General features: G+C 37.2%; 1 protein-coding gene across 2 annotated transcripts in view; it reads left to right on the plus strand.

Annotated features, from left to right (window-relative positions):
* Window positions 1–17,528, plus strand: part of LOC141487779 (uncharacterized) — a 201,212-nt gene that overhangs the window by 101,370 nt on the left and 82,314 nt on the right. For both annotated transcript variants that reach the window (XM_074187305.1, XM_074187306.1), the window contains 4 exons: window positions 1,031–1,080; window positions 3,074–3,250; window positions 12,498–12,615; window positions 14,227–14,392. In XM_074187305.1, coding sequence (XP_074043406.1) covers window positions 1,031–1,080; window positions 3,074–3,250; window positions 12,498–12,615; window positions 14,227–14,392 — 511 coding nt within the window. The remainder of the gene's footprint in view (window positions 1–1,030; window positions 1,081–3,073; window positions 3,251–12,497; window positions 12,616–14,226; window positions 14,393–17,528) is intronic.

The following is a 17,528-nucleotide window of genomic DNA, read 5'->3' on the forward strand; positions in this document are numbered from 1 at the left end:
GGAACCTCCTCCTACCATTGGAGATGAGCACTTAGGATACTTCCTGAAATGTAAAGTGACTTGCCTGGGATTACCTAGTGAATTTGTGTCAGAGATCCAACTTGAACCCTGGCTTTCCCAGCTTCAAGCTTAGTTCTCCAGTCACTATAACACACTGTCCTTCTTTTATCTATATCTATCTACATTTCTATCTGCATCTCTTCCTTTGTCTATACCCCATGTTTAACCCTCTCCCACTGGAATTTCCTGATCCCTCCCCTGGGGCTTGGAGACACAACTATGCCTTTATCTTGCTTTCCACCAGGGCCCTACCTACCAACAGTGGCCAGACCCTGCTGCTTTCTCTCCAACCATTCTCCTCTACCCCCTCCTGCCAGAGCCAAGTGGACTCTGCCCTGGAGTTACTGGACCCTGAAAAGTGACTTTTGACCTTCTCTTGTCCAATGCCAAGTTCCCATATCATTTCCTGGTTATTTCTAAACCACATTGCTGTGCACATTCTTCAACCTTCAACCTCATTTGTGCTCCTCTTTATTGGTTCCTCTATTAGAAGGCAACCTGCCTGCGGGTAGGAGCTTAAATTGATGTCATAGAGCTTTGTATAGGGTCTGAAGTATGGTAAGCACTTAATATTTTCTCATTCATCATTCACTTATTCTTGGTCACTGATTAACAATAAAGGAGGCGGAAGAGGGACAATTGGGTGGAGCAGTGGATAGAATACCAGCCCTGGAGTCAAGAAGACCTGACAAGTTATTTAACCCCATTATCTAAAGAAAAATAAAAAACCCAAGAGACAGAGGATTCGAATAGGCAGAAGTTTTGATGATCATCAAGTGAAAAATGACATGAACTTATTAAATGACCTCCCAGAACAGGAGTACATCAGAAAGAACTCCTCTGTCATTACCTTGGGAAAGAGGAATTCAACATTCTTATGAAATTTTTAAAGTCTGTAAGTGAATATAGGCAGTTGCAAATGACAAGTACATTAATTAATTAATACAGGAAATATTTTCTTTTGACACAGGATGAAATTGGGAAAATCAAGCGAGAAGTAATTATAGAATACTGTCAGAAGTAAGTGCTGTATTTGGAAATAAGATTCACATTGGGTTTGGCCCTGAAGAATTTGATGGAATGCAGTACATAAAATTATAATGAGTTCTGTGCTGTACTTGCAACTCAGCAATTTAGATACAAACAGGAATACTCTGGTAAATGTTTAAGAACCAGCTCTCAAAAAAAGAAAATGTACATAGTACATATATTTAAGTTTAATCTGGATTATTGCCGTTTTCTCCATCATTCTTTTAGTCTCAACAATCAGAAAAACAATCAGGCAAGCTTTGATTTGTAGCATTTGTCCAATTCTGAGATGTAAATGTCCACACTGAAAGTTTAACAATTAACTCTCCCTAGGACTCCATCATACTTCTGGAGGTACTCCTAAAATTTAGGAATTCACATTTTAACTATAGACTCCTGGGTATTCTCCCAGGAGATTACAGTTTTCAAAACAGTCATCATCAAAACACAGCTTCTTGGCCATCACTTTCCTATATAGTCTGGCTTCCACTATTAGAATGTAAACTCTTTGAGTCAAGGACCATCTTGTTTATTGATATTTCTATCCCCAGTGCCACTTTATTACCTTGTAACTTTTAAGAGTAATATATAAAGATATTTTGGTTACATGGAAGAGAATGTCAACAATTACCAGTCCTCAGACTTTTTTTTTCCCACTAACTACACATAAAAGAATATTTTTCCATATTGCATAGCATTCACCATCAGATTGTGTAAAGCACAGTAAACACTTAATTCATGCCCTTCCACCTATTCTTTCCTAGCATCCAATTAAATTAGTTCCTGTTCAAATTCAAAGATTCCTTTGGCCTTTAAAAGATGGAAAGATGGAAAAATCATATTTTCTAGGGAAACCTATAGGATGTATTTTGATACAGGATTTCTCCTTATTTAATTTTAGATCATACCTTAAATCTAGACAAAAGTTGATTTCACTATATCCTGTGTGTGTGTGTGTATGTGTGTGTGTGTGTGTGTGTGTGTATAGGAGGTGGTTGTGGAAGGTTGTGGGTATGCATATGCATATATATATATCTCTTTAGGTTTCTAAGTGTTAATGCTTTGATTTATAAATATGTATATAAAAATATACACACTTAAATATACATATATAATATATCCCTTTAGTCTTCTAAGTGTTGATGGTTTGATATATATCTAAATATATATATACATATATATATATATATATTCTTTTATTCTTCTAAATGTTGATCCTTTGATATGTACACAGCGTATGTGTGTGTATGGGGCATCTGGGTGTAGCAATGTAGAGAGTCTCAAGCCTGAAGTCAGGAAATCCCATCTTTCTGAATTTGATCTTTGATACTTACTATGTGACCCTAGTCAAGTCCCTTAACCCTAGTTTCCTCAGTTTCCTCATATAAAATGAAATGGCAAATTGCACCTGTATCTTTGCCAAAATGGGGTCAGGAAGAGTTGATGATGACTGAAAAATAAGAGACTACTATACATCTATGAATATGTATATGTGTATGTGTTAGGTATGCATATGTATCCTTCTAGCCTTTGATATACTGATGTTTTGTTGAATATCTATCTAAGTATCATTATATGTGTACCCCTTTATCCTCCTAAGGGTTGATGCTTTGTAGACTTTAGTCTAATGTCTGCTGTTTTGGGGACTGACTGTGGCAAGGGGTGAGCCAAGAGGGGTAATTGGGTCAGTTTGAGATTTTTAACAATAGAAGCTGCATCAAGGTGTTCATTGAAGGAAAAGCACAGACTGTAGTTTGGCTTCTGCTCATGGTTCTTGTGGTTGAGTCTATATAGTAGAAAGAGATTTGACTTTGGCATTCATCTCACATCTGACCTTACTACCGAGGTGATCTTAGGCAAGCTAATCTTTCTTCTTCTATAAAATGGAGAGGTTGGACTGGATGCCCTCTGAGGTCTTATCTACTCAGACAGTTCTTTGACCCTCATCACAGACGGGGTCTCTTCTTTTGAACTTTCTCTGCAGGCTGAATCATCGCATGTCCCAGTACTCTCTCCGGGGGCATATCATTGCCTACTGCAACAGCTTGAGAGCTCTATTGGAGGACTTCCCTACCATCAGAAACACCTTCTTCATGATTGGGCAGCCACAAGAAGGAAAGAGAGAGAAGGACTCTAAGGAATGTGTCCAGGCCAACCCCCGGTGGGTAACTTCTTTCCAGTCCCATTTCTCTATCCTGTAAGTATGAGATGCATCTTGAAGTTTGTTCTGAAAACCATCCTTCCTGGATCCATTCATCATGGCAGTTAGACACCAGTTAGGAAAATTTTTGAGGGTCTCTTTACAGAATCAGATCACCACTGGCTCTCCCTGCCCATCCCTATCAGCATTGGTCTTCAGGCAGTGGCCTAAAATATAATTGCTTCTTGTTTAGTTGGTGGTTGATAGAAGGACCAGTGAAAGATGGAGCTCCAAAAGGTAAAACATCTCTTTAGTTCCAAGCCCTGAAGCTTTCTTCATCTGTGGGCAGTTTTGTTGCTTTTTTAATACAGTTTCCTTTTTCCTGATGAGCTAAGAGTTTCAACAATGAGCGTTTTATTAAAGACAGCAAGTCAAATGTGCAGATCTATCATTCAATAATAACTCTAGTGGATAGCCCTTCAGAGTTTGCAGAGCTCCCTGTAGACATTCTCTCATCTGATCTCTCATCTGATCCAGCCCTGTGGGATGGGTACAGTTGATGTGACTGAAGGCCACCCTAGAGTTTCTTTCACAAGATAGAAAAATAAAAGGGTAGGAGGAAGTGAGAAAGGGAAATAATATTTAGAAATGATAATGACTATCCTGAGAGACTGAATATGATAGTGGTTAGAGAGTTGGGCTGAGAGTAAGGAAGCTGTGGATTCAGCCTCAGCTGGTCTAGTCCCGCTGGGCTTGCTTACCTTCTTAAGTACCTCTGGTAACTAAGATTCTAAGCTGCTAACTGGCATTAGTAGAATGAAACCATGGATCTAAACTTTTTCTTCTTCCCTTCTCCAAAAAGATAACTATCCTGGTAATTAGCAAAGGAAAATTTCTTACTAGGAGTTCGCTACAACTATGAAATCAGAACTCTGCAAAAAAAATAAGTGAACATCCTAGTAATTTAAAATATTTTTATGTTTTCTAAAAAGTTCATTTTGCATATCCTGAGCTGTGTAGAAGGGCTAAATCACTGCAAAATGGCAGAGTAGACAGTGTTGGACTTAGAGTTAGGAAGACCTGGGTTTAAATTTGACCAAGAGCTTGGTGACCCTGGTCAAATCACTTATGTACTCCAGTTTCCTCATGGTAAAATGAAGATAATAATAACACTTACCTCCCAAGATTGTTGTGAGGGTCAAATAAGATATATTTGTAAGATGCTTTGCAAATCTTAGAGTGCTATATAAATGATAGGTCTTGTTATTTTTATGTCCATTTTCTGTTGTACAAAAAAAAAATGAGTTACCATGGGAATAAAGGAATTTTTCAGGTCACACAGCAATCTAGAGACAGAGCAAGATTTCCAGTCTATGGTTTTGAAACTAGTAGATCATTCTTTTCTCCACCTTTCTAGACCTTTCTGATGTGGGTCCCTGTAATTCACTGGAGTGGATGGAGAGTTAAGGCTATTGCAGCAGACTTGCAGAATTAGAGGCAGAGTACCCGGTGTAGAGTCAAGAGACTGCCTGTTTGTTCCCACCATTGACCAGTTGCATGATTGTGGGCAGTTCATCTCACCTCTCTGAGCCTGGAACAACTGTCAAATGGGAATAATAATATGTTCCTTATCTCATAGAGCTGATATGAGGAAAGCATTGGGTAAATCTTAAAGTGCTTTAGAAATGTGAATTATTACTCTTGAGTAGGATAGTGTGGTAGAGTGAACAGTGAACCATCCTTGGAATGAAGAAGACTTGGGTTCGAGGCTTACTTCAAACATGTAATGCTGTTGTGATCATGTGCAAACCATTTCACCTCCATACTATACCCTGGAGGCAGCCAGGGAGCTCAGGGGATAGGACCTGAGTTCAAATCCAGTCAGATGCTTACTAGTTGTGTGACTTTGAGCAAGTTAACTTAATCTACTTTGCCTCGGTTTCCTCATCTGTAAAATGAGCTAGAGAAGGAATGGAAAATCATTGCATAATCTTTGCCAAGAAAATCCTATTTGAAGTCATAATGAGTCAGACACAACTGAATAACTAAACAACAAAATACTATAACTCAAACACCTCTACAGGACTAGCAATACAGGACAATCAATGTAAGGAGTTTCCCTCCTTGGAGTTAGTTCCCCATACTGACTAAATCCCCTTTCTGAACCCTCTACTGTGAAATTCATTATTATCATGTTATCTTCATTCTCATCTTCTATGAGACGGACACTGAAGAGAAATATTTATTCAGGCAGGAAGTGGCTTTCCTATGTTATGTCTTTGTATTTGATGTTGGTTGAACTATCCAAGGAGGTAGGTAAAATGATTACCTTTTGGGGCAGCTAGGTGGCGCAGTGGAGAGGGCACCAACCCTGAGTTCAAATTCTGCTTCAGACACTTAATAATTGCTTAGCTGTGTGACCTTGGGCAAGCCACTTAACCCCATTGTCTTAAATAAATAAAAAATTGATTGCTTTTTATAAGTAAATAAGAGCCTTGAAGGAATATCAATCAGTCAGTCAATAAACATTTATTCAGTGTGTGTTATGTGCCTGACTAAGGACTAGGGATACAAATATGAGAAGCAAAGACAATCCCTGCCCTATAGGAACTTAGAATTTAATGGAGAAAAGCAATGCAGGGAAGAAATCAGGGGATAGAGGGTGGAGGGAGATGGGTGTGATGGAGAAGCTGAAAAGGGATACATGGGTACAGTTGGAGGAGGTGAACTCATCTGCAAAAAGATTTGAAAGCATCTTCTAGGAAGGACAGGAGCAGATAGCAAATGGAGAGGGTAGGCATTTCATCTTGTCCCCACATAATTTTGCTTTCTTTCTTTTAAGAGATATTTGAAGAGTTCTTCATTGTTGTTGTTATCTCATTCTTCTCATATTGTGTGATGGAATTCAGATAGAAAATCATCCTAGGACAGTCACTGTCCTGCAATTATCTTTCTTATTTAATATTCCATAGACCATTGTACAGTTGAATAGAAGAACTGTTTTGTGTAGTTAAATAAAAGTACTAGAATAGGACTGGTCATAAATTAACTGAACAAATTATTATGATGACATGAATGTAAAAGAATATTTTTGTAGCATTAAAAATGAGAAAAAAACTTCAGAGAAAAAAGGGAAAACTTATATGAACTGATGCAAAGTGAAGTGAGCAGAACTGGGAGAACAATTTATACACTGATGACAATATTACAAAGACAACTTCAAAAGACTTAACTGTTCAGTGCAATAATCAATGATAATTCCAGAAATCAGTGAAGAAGAATGCTATCAACTTCCTGGTGGAAAAGTGATGCTTCAAGTGCAGAATGAGACATACATTTTTTAAAGTGACCATTGTAGAAATTTGTTTTTTATGATTATATACATTGTTTTTCTTTTTTTCATTGGAAGAACTGGAAGGAGAGAAATAAATGCTTTTTAAATTAAAATAAAAGTTTAGGAAAATAAGATCATAAAAAGTATTGAATTTTACACTCATCCTCTGTAGGTTCATTAAAACATCTTCAACATAACTCTACCTGCAGACAGAACAATGAGGATGATATGTACCTCATCTTGCTTTCACATAAATCATTCAATTTATCAGCATGAATTTATTAATACTGGAAGGACCAGGTTCATTAACACAGAAATTAGTGTTTCCTATCTAGTGTTTACTGTCTACCCAGCCCTGTGGTAGGCACTAGGGATACAAGAAAAATGAGTGAAACAAACCTTATACATGAGGAACTTACACTCTAATGGAAAAGAAACCAATGGAAAATGGAGGATCTTGTGTGAGGAAAAAGAGAGGAAACCAGATTGACTAGATCAAAAAGGAAGGAAGGAAGACTAATGCTCAGTGAAACTGGAAAGATAGGTTGGGTACAGATTGCTAAGGACTTAAAAGCTAAACAAAGGGGTTTATATTTGACCCTAGAGGCTATAGGGAACCACTGGAGTTGATTGAAAAGGGGAGTAAATTAAGGAAAATCATATTGGCAATATTGTTGTTATTATTATTATTATCTTGTTCTCTTTTTAATGGGGTTCAGATAGATATGGCATTCTTATCATCATCATCGTTATCATTAAAAGACTTATGCTATTGATCCCTTCAAATTATTTGGATGGAACAGAATGTGGAATTTATCTAGCTCACAGATAAGTCTTTTGCCTATCACCAAAGGGAAAGCAAGAGTATCCCCTATGGGAAGTGTCCATCTCACTACTTGTTCTTTCAAATAGGTTCAAAGTTCTTTAAGGGCAATTCCCACCCCATCCCCTGTCCCATGAAAACAGAAAAAAAATTTTTTCCATGGAGAGTCTAGGATCCTAAATAATCCAGTCTGCAAAGGAATCATCTGTCTATTATAGGGTATACACTTTTGGGTAAATTTGTGTAAGCCATTTCTGATACCAAGGAGCTGTGAATTATTCTTATCTTTAAAAGGCTGAAATGTGGAATTAATACCTTCCATCGTCCTCAAAAGGCTGAAATGTGGAATTAATACCTTCCATCATCCTCAAACTGCCCTCATCCTAAAATTCCTGGCTGTTAGAGGAACTGTAGTTCATTTGGAATGGAGAGGGAATGGGTGGGGGCTAAAGAGGATCCTTTGTCTCTAAGAGGAGGCCCCTTCCTCTATTAACTCATAGTACGTTTCTAAATTGAAAAACATAATAAAAAGAGAAGGGGCTCTCACAGTAGAGACCTCTTTCCATCTTCTGGGAGAAGCAACTCTGGGAACCTAACAGTTATATATTTTTTCCAAATAGCAGCTGCATGGGTGCCTCTGCAGTGCCTCTCAGATTCCCTGAGGGTTGTGGATATTTAGTAAATTCTGACATCCATTGCCAAAGTTCTTGGCTGCTGGGGACTGGGCAGGAGACATCATAGCTGGCCCTTCCAAAGTAGAAATCCAGAGCAAGGTTAGGAAAAAAAAAAGAAAAAGACGGAAACTAAATTGGCAAAAAAGCAAATATACCCTTTAGAAAAATGTCCTCTGGATTGGGGAGCATTTGGGCTCCTCATTCCTGACATTAGCCAGAAGCCTATTCCATCCACTGTTTAGAAAAGCAAGTGGAGAACAGATGTCATTCCCTCATCCTGTAGCCTGGCTATAGTCAGACTTTTGTTCTTCCAAAGGGATATATTTCCGCTTTTTTGGACATTTCAGTTTATTTCTCTTGGGCGCTATCCATGTTACAGTTGGTCCCAGCAAGCAAAGACCTCAGCACAAGCCTGAGAACAAGACTACATGAAACCAGCTTGGGTCTACTGTAGAACAGAAATAGTGGGACTCTGTAACAGCTAAGAAGAGAAGCTCATCATACTGAAACTCCATAGGATGTCAGCATTGAAAATTCCTTGATGAAACCTGCAGCCAAAGAGAGGCTGTGTAGAAGCTGTTCTGCTTCCAGGGTTCTCCTGGTTTTGAACAGAGGAAATATAATCAGTTGATACCTAGGGATCCCCAGGAGATTGATAGTCATAATTTTAATTATTAATAATATATTATTAATTTATTTTATTATTGAGAAAGATCATGAGTAAACCAGTACAATTCCATCAGTGTGGCAGGTGGTCATTGCTGGTAGGAAACATTTAAATGAAAGCTGACCCAGCTATTCTGCAGACATTGAAAATAAAAGAGAAGTGAACGTCACAGGGTTTCCTAGTATCCCTCACTTCTACTAAATAAAGAAACTTTCAGTATGACTTCTGGATAAACTTGTTTGCTTCCCAGGGTAACCACACCCTAGATGGAGGAGAGCCCTGGGACAGTTTCTTCCATTGGAGGCTCCTCCCAGGTTCTTTTCTCCTTGCCAAATTTCCTCTCCTTAGTAATACAGTGGTATCTAATAGAGACTTATAGATAGAATTCTCTGTCCTCTGGTTGATAGGGAGAGGAGAATCAGTAGCAAATGCTCTAGTATTTGGAGCAAGCCTGTTGCAGTGCATTTCCTTATGTGGGGAAGAGGGGAGAAGATACTTACTTGAATGATAGAGGGTTACAAATTAAGAGCACATCTTTGATTTTTTTTTTACAACTCTTGCACTTTCCAAAATATCCTTCCCTTACACAACTTCCAGAAAAGAAAATAATAGCAACAAGAACAACAATAATTGAGTTTTAAGACTTGCACCATACATTTTTTAGTTCTTTTTTTCCCCAATTACATGTAAAGACAGTTTTCAACATTTACAATGCTTTACAGATATCTCATTTTATCCTCTAACAATCCTGAATTACAGGTAGTTTTATTATCCTCAATTTACAGATAAGGAAAATAAGGCAGGCAAAGGTTAAGCGATCTGACTGGTATTCGCACAGCTAGTATGTGTCTCTAATAAGAGAGATTCAAATCTAGGGTTTCCACATCTAGCAGACTTTTATTAAATGGAATACTAATTGTCTGACCCCCTCTGCCTGATGGCCAAGAACATTCTATTTAACTCTTATCCCCAGAATTCTCTGGTACCTTTAAGGGAAATTGAGAAGGGGAAGGTATCTGAAGACCAAGAATTTTTAAAAAGAGAGAGGGAAGAAACAGTTCTGCAAAACCAACCAATATAATGAATAAGTAGGAAAGTGGAGGAGGGAGTGGAAGGAGGTACCCCCTCATGTTGTTTTTGGAGTCAAGCTTCATTTCTATAATTTTATATCATTTGTATTGTTTTATTCCTCTTTTTGTTTCCATTTATATCATTACAGTTGTTGTATATATTATTTGTTGTATATATTATTTTCCTGGTTTGGTTTACTTCACTTGGTTAATTCCACTTCTAATGATAATATATTCAAAGCATTTTTAAAATTATTTTGAATAGTAATTATTTATGACATCATGGAATAGCAGAAAGAGTCCTGGATCTGGAGTCTGAAGTTCTGGATTCATAGCCCAGCTGTGCCACTTACTACCTTTGGGAGAATTACTTAGCCTCTCTGTGCCTCAGTTTCCTCATTTATAAAGTGGCCTCTGAAGTCCCTTATACCTCTAAGTCTATGATCCTCTCTTTTAGGATCATATTCAGTTTTCCTATATTTCATCCCTCAACTAATGAGACAATTTAAATGAGGATAGAACTGGATCTGTGATTTCATTGTTTTGAGAAACTCCTCTTGAGGCAACTCCCTCCACAAATACAGATGGACACATTTCCTAAGGAAGTTGACTAGGACATGGAAAGGTTAAGTGATTTAAGCCAGTGCAAGAGAAGGGGTAGACCTAGAACATAGGTCTTCTTCCCTTCTAAGCTGGCTCTCTCTATCCACCACACTTTGCTGCCTCTCAGTTAAAATTTGGGCTTTGCTTTTTTAAAATGGAAAAAAATCTTGATTTTCTCCAGGTTCTGGGAAATACTTTTTAATCCTTTGTAAGCGATGCACCCCTTCACAACTTTTGCTGACAACAATAGTCATAACTCATATTTCTATGGTATATTTGCTTACAGAGCATTCCCTTTTCATGGTTTCCTCTAAGAACTTAATCCTCCTTTGACTTTACCAGTCCTGGGGCCCTGGAGAAGGAAACAAAGCCCTCTCTCTCTCTCTTCCTCTTTCTCACAATGTCAGAGCTTGCCTGCCTAAAGTTAAAGTCCCTTCAAGTCCTAACATCAGCAAAATAGTATATGATAGAAGTTATTGTGTTTCTTTGTCTCCTGATTTTGAACAAAAGGAAAATATAATTGGTTGATGTTTAGGGCTTTCTGTTGATGGGTAGCCATGAATACAATTATTAATTGTTTATTTTTATTAAAAATAGAAGTAGTTCATCCATATTGTTTCCAATAGTCCCTTTGGAACAGACCCCTATTTCCTTGGATTTATTATGTATCATTTATCATTTTTCCAGTTATGATATTTAATTGCAAAATCATTTCTGCATAACACCAGCTGCCATCTTTTTTATTGCCTATAATCTTCTCCGATTCATGTAATATCTTTCCTATTAGCCTAGGCCCACTTTCTCTTATACTTCCCAAATGCCACTCTTTTCTTTTCCAACCTGGATCTTCCACTTAGAGCTATAGATTTGTTAGCACTTGATCTGACCTTAAAATAGTCAAGTCCACTCCACCCCTTATGAGAAAAGTGAAGAATATAGAGGCTCACACTATTTCTTTTGGCTATCATGTCTACTGAGCAAATAATAAAGTATATGGGACTCAACATTTCATACAACTCAATGAGCTCCATAAATTGGTTCTCTGGGGGAATTGCCTTGAATCCTTTGGAATGAGAAACACATATCCGTGGCCCCTTTTACTGAAGACTTTTCAACTCCAGGAAACTGAAAAGTCTGTATGCTTCATCCAGACCCTGTGCTATTGGGTTATTTATAATTCTGGGGAATGTGGGAGGATAGCCAGTGGAGATCTCATTTCTCACTTTGAAGCTTAAGAAAAAGGTAGCTACATGATTAAGTGAAAGGTTGTGACTAAACCTGCCTTTATCCACCACCTCAAAACTGCAACTAATACACCAAAAAACAAATAAATAAACAAACTAAAATCATTAAGAAAGTCTTTAAAATGCAAAAACAGCATTCAAAAAACACTGAAGAAAGATAAACAAATTTACATAGTCAAAAAAAGGGTTAAATGTTGATATAACTATGGTGGACTGATTTAAAAAATAAAATAAATACAAGTGGAAAGGGAAAAAGACCAAGACCCAGTGATTTATATCTAAGCTGGAAGAGGAAGAAAAAGAAACATGAAAAAGAGATTGAGCCTAGATTTTTCTAGGAAACTTAAAATAAAGATAGACAGTGTTGCTTTTTTAATAATAAAAATATTAGAAATTAATATTCATAAATATTACTCTTAATGAAGAGGACACATTCATAAAAACAAGAAAGAGTAGCAAAATGAATTAAAGAGCAAAAGCCAACAATTTGCTGTATATAAGAAATACAAGTAAAACAAATATTTATAGTTTTAAAATGAAGAGGTTGTGCTGAATTTATTATATTTCAGCTGAATACAAAAGAGTGAGTGAAACTTATAATAATAGTAAAAATATAGTCAAATTTTGAGGCCTAAGAAAGTCAATATATTGAGACCTAGCAATTAGTAATATCTATATTCAGATATATAGTGCTTTCTCTATGACACCATGAATAGTTTTAATACCTGTCTTCCAAAGTAAAGCTTAATGAGTTATAGGGTAGTTGATTGTGATCATTATTATACAGCTATAAGGTACTTTTATTATTTAAATAGTCTACGCTTTGTGAACTGAGATTTCCCTCTAACAACAGGAATTTTCAGCCCCGGCCACGATGCCTGCTGTCTTCTGATGGAAGAACCTTCCTCAATTTATGGTTCATACCCCATCACTTGGAGGTGCTGATCATGTTCAAAACTCTTCCAGAAAAGGTTTGTGTTTTCTAAAAGACTATGAGGAAAACAATTTATTTTAATCTTCTATTCAATGTACCAGTAACATAAAATAACCACATTCCCCAGTTCTGTCTTGTTCTGATTTTTCAATAAGCACCAAAGATGCCCAGTGACAACTTTCCCCTAATTAACTGGAATTTTCTCACAGTTCCTAAATATTATTTGTTTGCTTTATTATAGTTCTTCTCATGCCTTGTTATTTCTTTGTTTCTTTTGCTCTTTCCAAGACATTAATATTTTCTCAGGCTTCCAACATTCTTCAGTAATCCTTGGTTTCCTACCAAACTATTTTAAAAAAAAATGAAAAAAGAAAAGAAAGCCAAGACCCCACCCTTGAGTCCCAGAGGATACATGAAGCTGGGGCTACATATAGAACTACTTTTTGTACTACTTTGGCAGGGTCAATTTTGAGAAATTATGTCATTGGTTGTCCTTAAAAGGATGGTTGCAGATTCAGAAGTATTAGCTGGTTCTGGGTCATAGATAGGCCAGAATCTCAAATTCATAAAGTGCAATGCTAGACTAATTATCTCCAGGAAACCTTTCTAGACTGTCTTGTGTTCCATTACACTGTATTGATTCTCTTTATATTTATTCTGCATATGGTTATATCTGTACTTCTTATTAGAATGTAAGGTTCTTGAGAGATTATTGTATTTTTTATCACATCAGTGGCTGACATATAAGAAGTACCTGACAACTGTTTACCAGTTGATTTTCCCTCCTCTTCTCTCTTTCCCTATGACTCCCAATTTCCATCCTGGATCCACCATCCTCCCAATTACATAGGGATGGATATCTAAGAACCTTCTGTGACATGTCTTTCTTGTAACCATATCCACTCAAAAACCATGTCTGTCAACTCTGCTTTCATAGTATTTTTTCCTATTTGACTTCTTTCTTCTCAACTACTCTCCTACTTTAAACCCTTATTGTCTGTTACTTGGACTATTTTAATAGCTTCCTAGGAAAACTGTCTTCCCTGCCTCTCATCTCTCTCCAATTCGATTTTTCCCCTAGATTTCTAAGTAATCTTTCTAATTATGTAAAAAAACTATCTCCACAACATTCATTCATCACTCAGCTGGTGGTACAATGGACAGAGAACTTGACCTGGAGTCTGTGAGATCCGAGTTTGAATCCAACCTTAGATCTTTACTAGCTAGACAAGTCATGTAGCTGCTACTAGCTTCAGTTTCTTCATCTGTAAAAGGGGGGGTAATAATATATATAATAATAATAATAACCCACCACAGTTCATGTTCTCCTATAAGACTCTTGTCTGAATACTACTGTGGCTCTTCTTTGTAGATCCACCAACTTTTCCAGAGGTCCTCCTCTATGTATGGCTACCAAGGTAGCCTACAGGTCATCTGTCTCCACATAATCAGCCTACTTTCTTTTCCAGTTAATCCAGAATCCTAACTTCTTAATTGGACAGTTGTCCAATATTGCCTAATAATACTGTGATCAATATTTAGCTAAGTGTTTTTAAGGAGTATACAATTGCTTGCATTTACATACAATTACTTAAGCTTTTTGAAGATGATGTGAAACCTTTCTAAAATATCTCTGTCTTATTCTCAGGAAGCCTTTAGGGCCCTTAAACTCACTCTGAGGATTATTGCCCCCCTACATGACATCGTTGCCTATCTCTTCAGCTTTGCTAAACTTGGAAGTTGCAAGGAACGCTTTGATTTCCCTCTAAGTCCCAAACCTTTAAAAGCTGACTGGGGAGGAATTGAAGGCATCGGTAAGTGGTAAGCTTAGCATCTATAATATTGTTTCAAGCACATGTGATTTCAGTGGTAAGGGACTCCAAGAGGGTCACAAAGCAAGCACACATCAACAGCAGGATTTGAACCCAGATTTTCCTGACTCAGTGACCAACCCTCTATCCACCATATCACATTATCTCTCATTTTAAATATTTTTTGAAATATTAATCGAATTTTTTAATAAGAGAGTACTAGAATGAAAATTTTACATTGTCATAGGCATGGTGATGAACCACTGCCTTCTAGCTTCATAAAAGGATTGGTTACAAATTCAGTTCAATTCAACAATATTTATTATATAGTTCTTCATATTCCTATTTTTGATGTGTTCTACAGTAGAAAGAATCCTCTATCTGGAGATAGAGATATGGGGTTTGATTTCTGCTTCAGACGCTCTTTGACTTGGGTAAATCACAACCCTCACAAGTCAGTTTTTCACCTGTAAAATGAGGAAGTTGGATCATATAGCTTCTGAGGTCCCTTGTTTTATAGTGTCTAGAAAATAGTGAGATCTTGAGACCCAAATTCATTTGCTCTCCCTATAAAGAAGATAAAATTGTCTTTGACTTAGTTAACAAATAACTGCTGTCTTCTTTTCAAGAATTACTTTTAGAAAACCAAATTGGAGTCTATGATTCAATGGTACAAGTTCAGACTGACCTAGAAAGGAGAAAGAATAAAAGCTTTTTTGGCTTACTTGCTGTTTTTAAAATTCATTAGGTTCTATTGGATTATTTGTGATTGTTGATGATTAAGTTCATTATAAAAAATTGTCTTTAGTTTTTAGTATTCTACCAAGGATCCTAAATCATAGGCAGCTAAATCATAGATGATTGATTTAGAGCTAGAAAGGCCCTTTGAAGTCCTGAGTGTTCCATTTCATTATATAGAGATCTGAAATTCCTTATCCATTACAGTCTGCTATCATCCATCTCTCCTTATACCAGATTCCTCACAAACCCATTCTTTGCCCTGACTACAATTTCACCAACATCTCACAAACCATTACCTATGTTTGCTCTGTCTGGAGTGCCTTTTATTCCCTTTCCAATCTCAACCAATTAGCTAACCAGTTTAATTCTTTTGTTGTTGTTCGGTCGTTTATAGTCATGTAAAGGTGACCCCTCATTTAAGGTTTTTTGGGGCAAAGACCCTGGCTTGCTATTTCCTTCTCCTAGCTCATTTTATAGATGAAGAAATAGGGTTAAGGGATTTGCCCAAGGTCACACAGTTAGTAAGGATCTGAGGCCAAATTTAAACTCAGGAGGATGAATCTTCCTGACTCCAAGCCTGGTACTCTTTCTATTTGTATAGATCTAGCTGCCTGTTGAACTCTACACTATCCTTTGTCCCATTGCCACTCATAGTCTATAAAACCCCAACCTGGGGCAGCTAGGTGGCACAGTGGATAAAGCACCAGCCCTGGAGTCAGGAGTACCTGGGTTCAAATCCGGTCTCAGACACTTAATCATTACCTAACTGTGTGGCCTTGGGCAAGCCACTTAACCCCATTTGCCTTGCAAAAACCTAAAAAAAAAATAATAAAAAAATAAAACCCCAACCCTCCATTACTGTTTCTATCTTCCTCCTCCTGTACTCCAAGACTAAAGGAGGTCATGTCACAGCGCTTCTGGGTCCACTACAAATATATGTTTTCTAATTTCACTTGGGCCCTGACGGCAGCTAAGTAATCCTTTCACTACTCCCAAATTGATTTTCTATCTCACTCTATAAAATATTTTATCCAAATCTTCTTTTCTCTCTATTTTTCTACAATATCCCTTCTTGCTATCATCTCACCTGAAATCCTTGCCTGCAAACTTTATTAAAATACATTGAGACCCTTCAATGAGAGCTTCCTCTTCTCTCCTTCCTCATTTTCTCATAATCCTTCACCATCATCATTCTCCAACATTTCCTTCCCTCCTCTAGTGATGAATAACCCTTCTCTTTGCCAAGACCAAGCCCATATAATCTGGGAATTTGCTCCCTCTATCATTCTCCCTGTCTCCCCCTTCTCCCTTCTCCTTATCTCTCTCTCTCTCTCTCTCTCTCTCTCTCTCTCTCTCTCTCTCTCTCTCTCTCTCTCATCTTCAATCTTTCCTTATCCATTAGTTTTGTTTTTACAGCTTATAAACATGACCAAGAATCCCCAAGTCCCCCTGGAAATCCCCAAGGGAACAAAAATTAACCTCAATAGGTCCCACCATCCTTGCTAACTATTCTATCATATGGATACATTGATTTGATTGTTGTCCAAAGTTTTGTTTTGTTTTTGTTTTACCATATGGCAGCCAGGGAACTGAAAAAAATTAAAATTGAGGTTGGAGGGGTGGAGTGATTCAGAGGAAATGAGGGAGTGTTTAAATTGAGGTAATGGTCAATTTAAATGTATGTTCTTTCTATTCTCCTTTGGCTAGAGATTCATGAAACCTGTGTTTATGGAAGAACTCTGAATTGGCTGTGGAATACTATTCTTGTATTCTGCTAGTTTAGCATTATAGGGAGTAATAAATGGGAGAACAGATGTGGAGAAGAGGCAAGAGCAAGAGTATATGTGGAGGAGGAGATACCTTGTATTCTGGAGAAGGCACTGGTAATGCCAGAAAGTTATGCAAATTTAGGAGACAAAACAAGAATCAGTAGAGAGGCAAAAACTTTTTAAAAATATTAATAAAAGTATTTTGTCACTATGAAGAGTTACACAAATATCAGGTATTGTTATAATTACAATTAAAGATATTTTTAAAATACATCAATAGTTTTTTGGTTTGGAGATTCCATCTGTCTTTCCAAAGTAAAATATACAAATTCTTCATCATGTAGCCAAAACTTTCCTTGCCCCGTATCATTTCATTTTATTTCTCTTCGATTGGAAAGTTCAGTTGCCTCCTGAAGCTGGCATTCTATGTCCTTCCTCCATAAAGTCAACTCTATTTCTCAGAATTAATTATTTTCTTTCAAAGCTCCTTTCAAACATTCAGTCAATCAACAAGCATTTACTGGACCCAACTATTGCTGTTGGGAATACAAAGACAAAAAATGAAAGCTCTCTGCCCTCAAGAAGCTTACACTCTCTCCCAGGTGAAGCCTTTCTTGACTCCTTACTCC

Source organism: Macrotis lagotis, chromosome 5 (assembly GCF_037893015.1).
Source record: "Macrotis lagotis isolate mMagLag1 chromosome 5, bilby.v1.9.chrom.fasta, whole genome shotgun sequence".
Lineage (NCBI taxonomy): Eukaryota > Metazoa > Chordata > Mammalia > Peramelemorphia > Peramelidae > Macrotis > Macrotis lagotis.